At 41.6% G+C, this 14775-nt stretch overlaps 1 protein-coding gene across 1 annotated transcript in view; it reads left to right on the top strand.

Moving 5' to 3' along the window:
- ASB4 (ankyrin repeat and SOCS box containing 4) overlaps positions 1-13822 on the top strand; it is a 58083-nt gene extending 44261 nt beyond the window's left edge. Inside the window, exons 3-5 of the mRNA XM_079786820.1 lie at positions 2206-2696; positions 12471-12584; positions 12792-13822. Coding sequence (XP_079642946.1) covers positions 2206-2696; positions 12471-12584; positions 12792-12980 — 794 coding nt within the window. The 3' untranslated portion in view covers positions 12981-13822. The remainder of the gene's footprint in view (positions 1-2205; positions 2697-12470; positions 12585-12791) is intronic.
- Positions 13823-14775: the final 953 nt, after the last annotated feature.

Below are 14775 nucleotides of genomic sequence, written 5' to 3'. Positions count from 1 at the left end.
AGGCTTCTGGGAAGACATTCTTATTCATTGCTTTGCACTCCAGAGAAAAAAAGGGCTGACCTAAAAGGAGACCTGACCCAGGACTTCTCTGGGGCAGAATACTGATGAACACAGATGGCTCCATGCATGACAATCTTTGGTTATAATTCTGCTTTCTGCAAGTTGGGCTACTGACAGTCTCAGAGTTTACAGAGCAATGTGCCCTCAGAAACCTCACTGGGGGTTGATTTTGTATAGAATACTGAGCACACTTGTAGGAGTATTGCTTTTCTCAAATATGTTCTATATGATCAGAGAATGCCATAAAAAAGGGCATAGAGGAGCAATATTTGGAGAACAGATATTTTTAAATTAACAAAATGCAACATGATTTCTATACTACTTTCAAGTTTTCAAAACCGAGAGTAAAGTACGGAAAATTTTTCTAGAAAAATAACGAAGTGTAAAGAATACAACAATGGTAAGAGATTTTGAAGTCAGGCTGTCTGTTTTATTATTATTATTGATTAAGGTATTACAAATGTGTACGTACCCCCCCCATTGTCCCCCCACCCCCCCAGTCCTGCCCTCACCCTCACCCCCTGTTGTCTGCATCCATCGCTTATGCTTATATGCATGCATACAAGTCCTTTGGTTGACCAGGCTGTCTGTTTTCCAACCTCTTTACTTCTTAGCTTGGTATGGTTATTAGCCTAAGTACAAATTTCTTTAGCTATAAAATTAGGGTAAAAATTATACCTACTGCCCTAACTGGTTTGGCTCAGTGGATAGAGTGTCGGCCTGTGGACTGAAAGGTCCCAGGTTCGATTCCAGTCAAAGGCATGTACCTTGGTTGCGGGCACATCCCCAGTAGGAGGTGTGCAGGAGGCGGCTGATGGATGTTTCTCTCTCATTGATGTTTCTAACTCTCTATCCCTCTCCCTTCCTCTCTGTAAAAAAACAATGAAATATATATTTTTTAAAATTGTACCTACTGCAAAGAAATACTAGGAAGATTCCATGAGGCGACATATGAAAAGCTTTTAGCTCATAATGTTGCCCATGTTAAGTGCTTAATAAATATTTGTTGCTGGCATAATAATAAATATCTTAAGATTTATACTTGAAGTAACTATATAAATTTCCAGTAGAATCGATAATATAGTAGGCCCCCAAGGGTCATTTGGTTCACCCCTTTAAGTTAGGCAGAGAAGGAAAATTTCAGCTTTTCAAGTTGACCATTCTAGTTCTTAACATTTCCTATCAGAAAAATAAAACTCACATCAGTTTCCTGGCCTGTTATATAGGTGGGTTGAATTAAATAATTCCTAAGGAGTTTTCCAAGTACTAAAAATTTATTTCTAACAGCCATTGTCTTTTTAAAAAAAAATATTTTATTGATTTTAAGAGAGAGGAAGGGAGAGGTATAGAAACATCGATGAGAGAGAAACACCAGTCAGCTGCCTCCTGCATGCCTCCAACTGGGGACCAAGATGGAAACCCAGGCATGTGACTTGACTGGGAATCTACCGGTGGCCTGGTTCTTAGGTGGATGCTCAACCACCAAACCTCACCACTGGGCTTGTCTTTCTTTCAATGGGTATTTCCATTATACTACTGGCTTCCTCCCCTTTCAATGGAATACATGACCTTAAGGCTAGTTGGAGGTCAAAGTATTTGTGGTGGTTGTTTCCTCCCCCCCCCCCCCCCCCCCAACTGCATTCCAAGGGAGCCTCACAGCCTTGGGCGGCTCTAGTACTGGACCAAACTTTCAGGCTTTTCTGCTTGGAAAGAAGAAAAACATGATTTTGTGAAACATTCAAAGAAACTGATGATTTTTGAAACTACTTGTATGAGCTTCAAAGATTGCGGTATCAACTTTCAATGATGTTTGCTATTTTATTGATTAAAAGTGATTAGTTATAGGAACCACTTTGTATTTCCCAACCCACCTAAAAGTAAGAACTAAAACTCAACAAACAGCCTGAAATCCTTTGCTCTCCACTCCCACCACCCTGACGCCCCACCCTAGTGCATTTGCTGCTTGTCCAGCAGATGGCACTGTTGTGTCAAAGGAGTGGCTTCCATGGGGCCCAGAAAGAGAATTGGGACACCAGGGGTAATGCGTGGCAGTCAGAGGTTAAAAGGGAAAGTCCTGTTTAATGAACCTTGGGCATAAGGTCAAAATAAGTTTAAATAATCGGCTTCCTCAATCTCCCTTCCTAGGGGCGAACGTGAACATGAAGACCAACAACCAGGATGAAGAGACCCCCTTGCACACAGCCGCCCACTTCGGCCTCTCGGAGCTGGTGGCCTTCTACGTGGAGCACGGGGCCGTCGTGGACAGCGTGAACGCCCACATGGAGACGCCCCTGGCGATCGCCACCTACTGGGCCCTCCGCTTTAAGGAGCAGGAGTACAGCAGGGAGCACCACCTCACCTGCCGCATGCTGCTCGACTACCATGCGGAGGTCAACGCCAGGGATGATGACTTCAAGTCTCCGCTCCACAAGGCAGCCTGGAACTGTGACCACGTGCTCATGCACATGATGCTGGAAGCGGGCGCTGAGGCCAACCTCATGGACATCAATGGCTGTGCGGCCATCCAGTACGTGCTGAAGGTCACCTCCGTGCGGCCTGCCGCCCAGCCTGAGATCTGCTACCAGCTACTCCTGAACCATGGGGCTGCTCGAATATACCCGCCACAGTTCCATAAGGTGAGCCTGTGTCTCCCGCAAGCGACTCAAGCTTGGGGCTTGCATCTTTGGGTTAACTACCTCTGATCCTCTACCTGGCCTTCCGTTTGCGCATGCAATGAGAGCAGGCAATGAGCAGAAGAGGGGCAGATCATCTTCCATGTCTTGGGTGAACACCAGGGAACTGGCAGTAGCTTCCTGAGGGACTGAATTGAGAAAGATCAGAAGCCACTTTCAGTCTGCAGGAGAGGTGAATGGGGTCAGACAGGCGTACACTTGCTATCTCTTGAGCAGAATGTCTGATCTAAAGATGACTGAAACTGCTTTGGAATTAATTGGCATGAATGGGCCACTCAGTTTTGCATTTAGTGAAAGCTAATGTTTATTGAGTACTAATAATTATATTTATTATATATAGTGAATTGTATTTATTAAGCACCCTGTTATAAGCATTTTGCATTTTTAAATTTAATTCTTATCACAACCCTAGGAGAGGAACAATAATATGATCCTTACTCTATAAAGGAGGAAACGGAGGCACAGAGTAGTTAAGCAATTTGCCTGATTTCACACAGTGGCAGTGCCAGGATTCAACCTTACATCATTTGGTCTAGTGTCTATTCTTGCAATATCACACTGCATAGCCTTTATTTAAAAAAACAATCTATTGATCATCTCCAATGGGCTAGCAGGGGCCAGACGTTAACAATGCTGATATGACTAAGACATAGTACCTACTTTCAGGTAGCTTAGAATCTAGTGGGAGAGAGAAACACATAAAGAGACAATTTTAATATGCCATGGTAAATGACCATAGAGGAATTAGGTTGATGACAGTAATTAACTTGAAAACCAAAATGCATTTCACCTTAAAATCAATCAAATAACACCATACCTAGGATCTCACTCATTCTAAAAAAAAAATTAACAAGAAGCAGAGGAGTTTCAGGTATAAAGCAACTAAATAATGTAGGACCACAGAAAGCCAGCTGACAGTTTTATTAAGTTCACAGCCATTTTCTACTTCCTCCATTGGTAAAGTATCAGAGACTGATCTGAAGTCCTGCACTGTGAGGCTTAATTGGAAGACAAGTTTCACTAAAGAATTTAAGGGGAGTGTACCCAGTCAGGGCAAATTTCACATGGACAACCCAGGGAGTGTTCAGCTGTAGATATGATGTCAGTGAGTTTTGTAATCTCATAAGGGATTTGTTTCTTATCAGTATTTCAATGGACAATTAAGTCATTTTTCCTTTAGAATTATATGTAATACTCACAATGTTCTGGAACATAATAATTTTTTATAGAAAATTTCAAATGATTATGATGAAAAGGAATAAAAAATAAAAATAATGTTATGATAATGTCCTTTGTTGAGTTCTCAATTGGCTTTTTACAGATTTCATTTTATTTTTATAATAACCTCTGAGATAGGCATGGGCATTACCTTCATTTAAAAGGTAATAGCATTGAGATATTTTCCTAAAGTCACAGAGAGTAAGTGGTCAAATTTATTCATTTTATTTTAAGAAATATTTACTGAGTACCTACTATGTGCCAGGCATTGTTCTAGGAGCTGGAGATAAAACAATAAACAACAGCAATAATAATAATAATAATAATAATAATAATAATAATAATAAAGGTCTTCATGGAATATACTCTCTAATGCGAGACAGGAAAAAAACAAAACAAAATAACAAACAAATAAATATACTCTGATCTGTTCGGAGCTATGGAGAAAAATAAAGCAAAGTAAAGAAAATAAAAGAAAGACCTGACATCTCCACCTGTATGTTTACATATATGCTGTTTTACAAAGGTGATTAGAGAAAATAAGGACATGGAGGAGCAAGTCATGTGACTATCTGAACTGGGGGAAGACCAGCCGAGGTATAAGGAAAAGCAGAGGCAAAGATCGTGATGTAGGAGAAAGCTAAGCATGTTTGAGGAAAAGCAGGAAGCCAGAGTGGCGGGAGTAGAGTGAGTAAGGAGGAAGAGAAGTCAGAGAGGTGTACATGAGGGTGGTTTACAGACCATATGTATGGCCTCGTAGGCCATGGTTATGTCCTTGGTTTTTCACTCTGAAGGAGAGAGGAAGCCACTGAAGAATTTTGAGCTGGGAAGCGTAGTCTGATTTATATTCCATAAGGACCCTTTGGACAGCCTGTTGGAGAATAACTCTAGGGGGGCAAAGGTATTGCAATAATCTAGATAAGAAGTGAGGGTGGCTTAGACCCACAGTGGAAATGGTGAATGTGCTAAGAAATGGTCAGATTCAGGGCAGGTTTTGAAGAGGGTGTCAATGAGTTTTGCTGGTTGATTATTTGTGGACCGTCAGGAATAGAGAGGAGTCAAGGATAACTTCAAGGATTTTGCCCAAGGAATAGAAAGAATCAAGGGGCCATTTCCTGAGATAGAAGCAAGGCAGGTGGAGCTGAATTTGAAGAGAGGATCAAGGTTCTGCTTTGCTTAAGATACCCACTATTCATCTAGGAGGAGATGTCAGGTAGGCAGGTTGATGTAGGAATCTGGTGTTCAGGGAAAGGTCCTGCCCAGAGGTACAAACTTGGGAGTCTTCATCATGATTATGGTATAGGAAGCAAGATGCAGTGAACAAATGATGGTTATACATATTGTTATTACTACATGTCCACTGAGTAGTGGAATCAGTGCTTCTGGGTGTGGTTTACTCACAGGGGCCTTTCCAACTAGGAGAGACAACATATGAGACTGTCTAGAGACTAAATGCTGAGCTTTATTCTGAAACTCACTGCTGGTTGATTGTGGATGAAACAGGTCTCTGAGCAACTAAAAGACCCTCTCCTCATTCTCCTTCAAGAGCCAGATTAGGGAGAATGAGCCTTTAAACAGAGTTTCTGTCCTCCAGAAAGAAGTCTTGTGAATGTGAGGAAGGCCCCAGGTCCTCTTCACAAAAGCAGTCCTCTGAGAGGGACCAACGAGAAGGATTAGGGGCAGCAGCTTAGTGACCAGGGGCATGAGTTTTGGCTTGGCCATTTACTAGCTGTATGGGTTCTGAACAAGCTCCTCAATCTCTTAGATTCCAATGTTCTCATCTGAAAAATGAAGGTAAAAATATCAACTTTTCAGGATTGTCTAAGGCAGGCGTCCTCAAACTACGGCCCGCGGGCCACATGCGGGTGTTTTTGCCGTTTTGTTTTTTTTTACTTCAAAATAAGATATGTGCATTGTGCATAGGAATTGGTTCATAGTTTTTTTTAAACTATAGTCCGGCCCTCCAACGGTCTGAGGGACAGTGAACTGGCCCCCTCTTTAAAAAGTTTGAGGACCCCTGGTCTAAGGAGTATGTAAGTCCATCATGGACATCATTGACCCTGGTAATGCTCCTCAACAAAATTGTTTCCTTTTCTCCTCTTTCCAAAATGAACACTTGGTCCAGTGCAAGAGTCTTTCCTTTAGTCTTGATGGCTCCTCTAGCCTGTGAAATAGGCACACAGTTATGTGTGCCAAGGAACACTTGATCCATCATTAGCATGTTCTTATTCAGTTCTGTTTTGCTCCTCTGTGTTCCTCTAGTTTGGCCATACACTAAAGTGATTTAGGATAGAGTTGGCCACTGGTGGATGACTGGTATTATAAACATTTTGTCCTTACCCAACAGTAAAAGAGAACTGGCCCCTTTCCAAAGGAAAACTGAAGAAAAACTATTCAATTTACTGGTACTATGCAGATTCTTCACAGTGATTTAGAACAACTACTACCCAGCCCAACTTTCCAAAGAGAAAGTCATCTTTACAACAAGTAAATGACTGACTCATTTATACAGAAGATAAAGTGATTTGTTCTCTTGTGGATGGGGAATTCTGTTTCCTTATTTACAAGGAACAAGGTCAGAGAGCTGAAGATGCTGTCTTCCAAATACAAAGCACATTTGCAGAGGGTGTATTTCACCGAAAGCCAATGTATAAATTACATAAGGTGGGGGAAAGAATTATATGGTCTGCAATTGCTTCCCAGGGTACAAAAGGACATTTGATTTTTTTTCCTCTCAGCATAATTCAAAAAGCAGTGACACCCCAGGGAGCCAAGATTGGGTTTTCAGGTAGGGCAAGAAAGACATTTTTCTAGGGGAGGGAAAGGTATGTGAGGGTTTGGGGAGGTAAGGATGATTTCTGCTGTTGAACAGTGCTGTATATGATGCCCAGGGTACAAGACGTCTCTTTAATTATAAAGTACCTTTCTGCACACAAATATATTAACATAAAAGGGCAGAAGTAGCTTTAGAATTTTTTTCCTGAAGTGACTTAAGAGGTGCCACTTGCCTTGGAAGGATGACAGGAGATTTATCTTGAATCTGTTCTATAATCTATATTTTTAGGTGTAGAATGATGAGGCAAAAAGTATCTAAAAGTCTCTCCAGTTGCCACCACTGAATAAAGAGCTCTTTTGACCAATTGTTCTTCCATGAAGGATGACTAGAGACACACAGAAGGTGAAGTTCACGGGGCACCTTCTGTTTCTCAGACAGGAAAAAAAACAGCAGAAGCTTCTCGCTTCTAGGTCCACCAGACCAGTCCTTTCTCCTGTGGTGGTCAAGGTTCCCAGGAGTCGGCATCTAGTGATGATTTAGAGTTTGCTGTCTCTTAAGGGTCTTTTGTGTTGTTGTTATTGCTTTGTGAAATAATTACTGAGGCCTAAAGAAGGTGTGCCTAGCTGTCTTAGTCCTGTAAGAAGCCGACCTGCCAGTGAAGATAGCTGAAGGGTTGTCAGGCTTAAGGAGCCTTTCCTGCCTCGGGCCCTGTCTTCTGTTAGCAGAAAACTTCGCCATCTGTGTCAGCAAAACCTAATGACAGCAGTGGGAGCTTTTGGAGTCTGTGCATCTAAAGACTGAAGGTTAAGAACTATTTGATTTTTTTTTTTTTTACTTTAATGAAAAGGGAGAAGTTATCTCCCTGTGATATATGGGAGTAGGCCAGGTGCAAATTGAAGCACCAAATGTGTGAAGTGAGGCTCCTGACCTGTGAATGAAGTCCGTTCCTGTATCCATAACTTAGTCTGAACACTTCCTGAATAGGGGCTGGGAATAGGGTTGCCGGAGAAAAAAACAGGATGCTCAGTTAATCTGAATTTCAGATAAAGTATAAGTAATTTTTTTTTAAGTATAAGTAATTTTTAATATAAATGTGGACCATGCAACATTTGGGATATACTTATACTAAAAATTCTTTGTTGTCTATCTGAAATTCAAATTTAATTGGACAGCCTTTGTTATTTTTATTTGCTAAATCTGGAAACCCTCGTTGAGAAGTAGGTAATACGTTGTAAGGGGAGAGTAACTTTCATCCACATCTGTTCTGTGTCCTCAGTGTTGGCAAGAAGGGAGAGGTAAGGAAGTCCTAGGGACAAAGTACCTGTGTTGGGGTGTGGGCACTCTGTCTTTAAATATATCCAGTGTGGCTTTCATGAAGAATGAGTGTGGCCTGGGAAATTGATGCAGAGCATAGAGCTCAGTTTTCTGAGTGGACAACTAAGCCATGTGCAGAGCCTCATTATAAGCTTTCTGACTTCTTCATGCTTTTTTGTTTTCATAATTCCAGTATAAGTAGATGCTTGATTCAGGCCTTGGATTAATTTCAGCTATCATCCCTGTACTGGTAACTCTTAAATTTAAATCTTTATTTTGGGTTACTGAAGTAATTACCAACATACTTCTCACCATGGCTCATTCTTCCAGAAGGGATGCGTCTGGAGGTCTTTAGAGAACAATGTGTATGGAGGTCTGGATGGATGTTATTTTTATATCACTAGCAACATCTTTGCAGTGACAAAGGCCCAACCTAAAATAATTGTGGAAGATAGTCTCTCTTGTTTTAAAAGTCTCTGCAATGGGATTTGTGTCCTCAATCATTTATTTCACCAGTCATTACCTAAGGATTAAAATAAGATCATGAGAATGTACTTGAAAGAGCACTAAACTCAGATGAAGAAAACACAAGACTATGCTTCCTCTTAATTTGGACCTCTCTGGGTTTCAATTTCCTTATCTCCAAATTAGGGGGATGGGATAATCTCTAGGGTTCCTTGCAACCCTAACATTCTATGATACTATGATCGTAGTTTATAACTAGTGTTTAAAGCAATTAGTCAGCCTCAAGTTTTCTCTGTCTCTTTTGCATAGAGCTACATATATGCCATCCTCATCTCAGCTACAGAAAAAAAAAAAAAATCAGGCCTATTTGCCTGAGTTTTCCAAGATCAAGATCCTGGACAATTACCTGCCTACCCTGATAGCAATGTACCCAGATAGAAATCCTTTGAGTTACACTTTCTGTAGACTCAGAAATACTGTCTCTTCAGAAGTCCCATAGCAATGGATCTCTGGCTCAAGCCCATCTGCATACCCGCTATGGGTTGATGATAGCGGATTATTCTTTATTTGTTTAGACCTGGCTAAAAAAGTCATGCTCAGCAGCTTAGCTTTGTGCTCTGTGCCCAGAATATGTATGTGAATGGAACCTCTCATTAAACATGTTGTGCTTTGCTGCATCCATTTACAGCTAGGGTTCAGGATCTGGAGAAGGGGCTGTGCACAAATGGAAACACTAGACAAGAAATATGAATTTAGAAGGCATGGGGGGCCAGGCTGGAAACCTCTCGCTAGTGGAGAAGCTCTCTGAAAACCTGGACCTGTCAGCTTTTATTCACCTGAATACACATTTGCCCTTTAGGAATGCATACAGGCATATCAAAGGTAAAGTTTGGTAAACAGTAAAAGGATTGATTATCAGGTTAAGGAATTGCCTTCAGCCATTGAGCCCACAGCAGGACAATATTATGCTGATCTTCAGCCCTGCTGAATATCAAAATCCATTGGCCTTACAATGGGTCTTTTTGCATTTATGCTAACTACTGTTGGTTTTAGCCTCCAGCAGTGCTTATTTGGACCCAGACACTGGACAGGATGATTCTAATGCTTTCACTGGTTTGGAGCTTTAATATATACATTTAGTTTCAATGGCTTATGACTGTGCTTCTTAAAGGCAGGCACAACCAAAAGCAGCTGTATGCTGGCATTGGCTCACAGTAGCTCATGAGAGCTGATGGTTAAATTTTGTAAGCTTATTGTTAAGCACAAGCATTGTGCAAACTTAAATCATATACACCAACAAATAAAGTATACTAAAAACAAAGGTAATAAATATTCAAAACCTGTTAGCTCTTAATTATTTTACTCTACATATCTATACTGTTGATGTTATTTGCATCTATGGTGTCTGTATGGTGGAAACACGATATAAGGATGTTACTGCCCATTTCTTCCCAACCATACACTCAGTGACCTCATGTTGCTAGCTTCAAATTCCTCATACCATGGTCCTCTATCTTTTCCATTTATACTTACGTATAGTATTATTGAGCCTCATAGGTTTAGCCAGCACATTCTCTGATGGTACAAAAATCTCCATCTTCACCTTGCCTGTATAGCAGCATCTACCGTGTACATGTTTGACTGCCATGAAGACACTGCATATGAAATATTCTCCTGCTCCTCATCTGCCCATCTCCAAATTAGTCTGACCTTCCAATTTCCTCATTCCTTGCTCTCAAACGTCAAAGTTGCATTCTTTATTCCTGATATCTGATTAGTCATTAAGCCCGGATTCTTTCTCAAAGTTTCACTTACCCTTCATTCTCATGATTAACAGTGAGACCAGCTGAGAAGCCATTGGGTGCATCCCATTCAGCCTCTTCCCTGCTCTCTTCACTGTGGGGTCCCTTATCACGTCCCGCATGTTTCAGGGTTCCCGTTCAGGTCCGGTTTCTGGAGAAGGCCGCAATCAAAATGAAAAGAAGCTAGAAAAGAATCAATTTGGGTAAATGGGGGGCCAGGCGGGAGCCCACCTCTAGTGGGAGGACTACCCACTGCTCTGGCCTTTGCCATCCTTTTTATTGGGGTTCTGAGATACACCCATATCCTTTAGGCAGGAAAATCCAATAATAGACAATCAGCAAAAATTTACATATGATTAACAGGTGAGAGTTGCTTTAACTACCAATGTCTCAACTAAACAATGAGTGACTAGCTCTGACCATTCAGAGTGATTAAGGTTGACCAAAGCATTCCGGATTCCCTTTTCACATTTAACTTCCAATGTCTCAATGTTCGGTTTCCGGCATTCCCTGATATCCTTGTTTTTCTACTGTGTGCTTTGCTCATGGAGTTCAAGGGACACTTAATGATCTTCATCATAGTCCCTTATTATTTACTGGCTTATATTGCTCTCCAACTTCAAATATCTATATCTTTTCTCCTCAAGTAGGTTGCAAACTCCTTAATGACAAAAAGCAGGTCATGAACTTTTCAGAATTAGTGCCATAGTGCTAACAGAGTGCCCAAGAAGGCTTACCAATGCAACGAATTGGTTGAATATAACCCTTTTTTTTGTCAAGAATATGTAATAACCTCCTTTTGCCTGTTAAGTCAATACCTCGCTCCTCAGACTGGCATTCCAGGTGTACTGTCCACTGCCTCTATCTTACTTGCTCTTATCTTTTGCTCCCCGACATGGACCCTCCATTCAGATTGACCTCCAATCAGGTGATCTGGGGACACACACACACACACACACACACACACACACACACACATACACACTGGTATTAAATTTAAAATCTCTCTGTCTCAGTTTTGCCCAGGGACCCAAGACGTTAGGTATTTTTTTTTTAAATATATTTTATTAATTTCTTACAGAGAGGAAGAGAGAGGGATAGAGAGTTAGAAACATCGATGAGAGAGAAACATTGATCAGCTGCCTCTTGCACACCCCCTACTGGGGATGTGCCCGCAACCAAGGTACATGCCCTTGACCGGAATCGAACCTGGGACCTTTCAGTCCGCAGGCTGACGCTCTATCCACTGAGCCAAACCGGTTTTGGCAAGACGTTAGGTATTTACTAGCACATTGAAAAATGCAATACCAGACCACCTATGAAGGACTGGTAAAGGAGGTCAGGAAAACTAGAAATAGGAAGTTTTGTGACCTCTTCCCCAATGACAATAGGTTGAGATTGAGAAGGACTTGGAAATAAGGGAGAAATTTCTTTGGAGAAAGTTAAGTAAAGACATACCTTCTTTACAATTGTAGTGTTGGGGGCTTCCTCCTCATCTCACGTCCAGTGAGAGAGGCTTTCAGAGAACTCTGCAGGGAGCTTGATACGTTCAAGGGAAAAATGAAATTGATGTATAACCCATGATGAGAAAATGTAAAGGAGAAAGTCCATGGCAGAAGCTGCTTGCCTGTTGGCAAAGGAAATGAAGGTGACAAAATTAGGAATCATGAGTGCTTTTGCTGCTGCTGAAGGGACAGAGATACAGGTTTCTTGTGGACCAGTTGTAGGTCACATTGAAGAGCCAGCTGGGTCACTTTGAAATGAAAATAGGCCACACCCGAAGGATTTCCAGAGATAGGGCCATCTTGGCAGAAAGGAGCGAGAGGTCTTCTGGTGGTCACAGAGGCTGTTGGGAGGTGTGAGTGCTGTAAGGGCAGGGCATGCATCTCAGCAGGCTCCCACCTTCTTTGTTAGAACTTTTTTCTCTTATCTGGATGGTGAAGGAAATTAGTCTGATGTTATTAATCCTTCCATCCGCCATGGAGGCTGGCTGTGTGTGGATACTTAAAGTCATGAGCCTTCTCAAAAGCATTTCAGCATTCCAAGGAGCCCAATAGGTCAATACATTCATGAAGTCTCTGTGAGTGGAATGACTGAATCATATATGTACATTAAATAAACGGAACTCTGCTTCATCTGCAGGTGATACAGGCTTGCCATTCCTGTCCCAAAGCAATCGAAGTTGTAGTCAATGCCTACGAACACATCAAGTGGAATGTAAAGTGGAAACGGGCTATCCCTGATGATGACTTGGAGGTAAAGAATCAATTCACTTCCTCTGGTTTTCACTATAAAGTACTTCCAGACTGCAATGCAAGTACCGAAAAGTATCTGTCTTGCTATCAGAGACCCTAGAAAGCTGCCATTATGTAGAAAATCAGGCCTAAAATCATCATTGTTGATTTCTTTGGATGGCAACTGGGGGGCTTTTCTGACTATAACCTGCCTTCCCTTCCTTTTCAGAGATACTGGGATTTTTACCACTCTCTCTTCACTGTGTGCAGTAACTCTCCAAGGACTCTCATGCATTTATCGAGATGCGCCATCCGAAGAACGTTACACAACAGATGTCACAGAGTAATTCCTCTGCTTTCCCTCCCATTGTCATTGAAAAAGTACTTGCTTTTAGAGCCAGAGGGAATCATTTATTAAGCCTTATGAGACAGAGGTTCCCAATCCCAGATATTTAAGTGGACTCGCTGGGTAGACACCGTTTACATAAATAAAATGGTACTTGGGTTGATTATAACACTTCAGGGATTTCAAAACACTTTACAAACACTATGTCATGTCATTGATCCTAGGGTTTCATGGTGAGGGGAGATAAAGAAGCAAAGCTGAGGCATTCTCAAAGGCAAGAATGTATCCAGAAGGTACAGGCAGAACAATAATAACTAACAGGAATAGGTGCTCTTACTAGGTGCCTGATATATTTTTGTTAAATTTTCCTTTATTATCTCATTTGAAATGGGACCCAGAGTTTCCTACAACCCATCTCCCCTATCAGTGATAAGTTTACATTACTGTTCATTTGGCAAAATGGCAGGCTTAGTGATCAGCCTCTTAATCTTGGCGCCTTCCCCCCATTTCCACTTAGCCGATATTACTAGTTGCTAGTGTTGCACACTGCTGTACCCACACCGAACTCCTCACCTTATTCTTAGTGAAGAAAGCATGTGAACGTAGTCCAAACAGGGAGACCTTTGATTCACCTTAGAAATGAAAAACGAAGGGCAGTCCACTTAATAGTCAGAAATGGACGTTTCAACACACTCTCATTGAGCCAGAGACTGGAGATGCAAAGATGAGCCCGAAGCAAGGACTCCTGCCCTCCAGGATCTCACCGTTTAGCAGCGGATCCGGACATACAAGCAGGGAAGTGCAAGGTCAAATGTCAGGGGCAAGAGTACAGGTGCTGACTCATTCGTAGTGCTTGCCTTCCAAAGCCGTGTTTCTGACACTAAGTGTGGTTTTCTTTTAAGCATGAAGATAGAGTGAAGGAATTGTGTGACGTGGGGGGGAGGAGGGGAGATGGGTGGTCTCCTGCTGCTGTGAGTGGAAATGTAATCACTTTAAGTTTCTCCACCCATCTAGATATTGTTTTATTTCAGCATGATTTCCTGTTTAGTGTGAAGGGAAAGACTTAAGTTGGTTACACTGGTCTTTTTATGTAACAGACTGACATTTCAGAGCATTTTTGCTAGAAGGTCAGGAGTGCTTTGCTCGCAATGGCTGGCTATAGAAAGCAAAGGAAAAGACATTTTTTGAAAATGATAAAAGTTTGAAAATGTTGGAGAGAGAAGTATGTTTAGACAGGCTTGTTAGTTAGTGGTTTGCTGAAAGAGAAATATAGATGATGAACGTCTGGACCTCATGGCTTATGAGGCCAACTTGCTTCTTTTTTTTCTCTTGCTGATTCCCTTAGTAATGCTTTTGAGATGTCAGAGCAGAAGTAATTAAGCACACACAAATCAGTTTGCCAGGTGTGAGCAGGTTTCTTTCATTTGTGTGGTTCTCCACCTTATTTAACTTTAGATGCTTGAGTTTTGAGTAGAGATGGTATTAAACAATCCACTGAGAATGTGTTTCTAAACTGGGATTCTCATAGTCTAGGCGCCATGTAGGAAAATCATAGCTTTTCGAAGTATCAGTTTTACTCAAAATTTTGGGAGACATACTTTGTACTAAGACAAGACCTATATTATGGAACAGAATGCTGGATTCGTCTGAACTGTTTATATAAAACACCATCCTTCAGAAGACAGTTTGCTTACATCAAGTTGTTAGGCCACAGGGCAGAACTCCGAGTGCAGGCAGGTTCATGCTGGCCTCCACCTTCTGGCGGACACATTTGTGATGCACTGACTTGGGCAATAAAGCGGAAGCTGCGGACAAACAGAGATGATGTTCCTTCCATGGGAAAACGCTGGCTTTTCTCAGTCTGCTT

The sequence above is a fragment of the Cnephaeus nilssonii genome (assembly GCF_951640355.1).
Source record: "Cnephaeus nilssonii genome assembly, chromosome: 12".
Classification (NCBI taxonomy): Eukaryota; Metazoa; Chordata; class Mammalia; order Chiroptera; family Vespertilionidae; genus Cnephaeus; species Cnephaeus nilssonii.
Note: the sequence above shows the minus strand (reverse complement) of the source record. Positions and strands in the feature narration are given on the sequence as shown.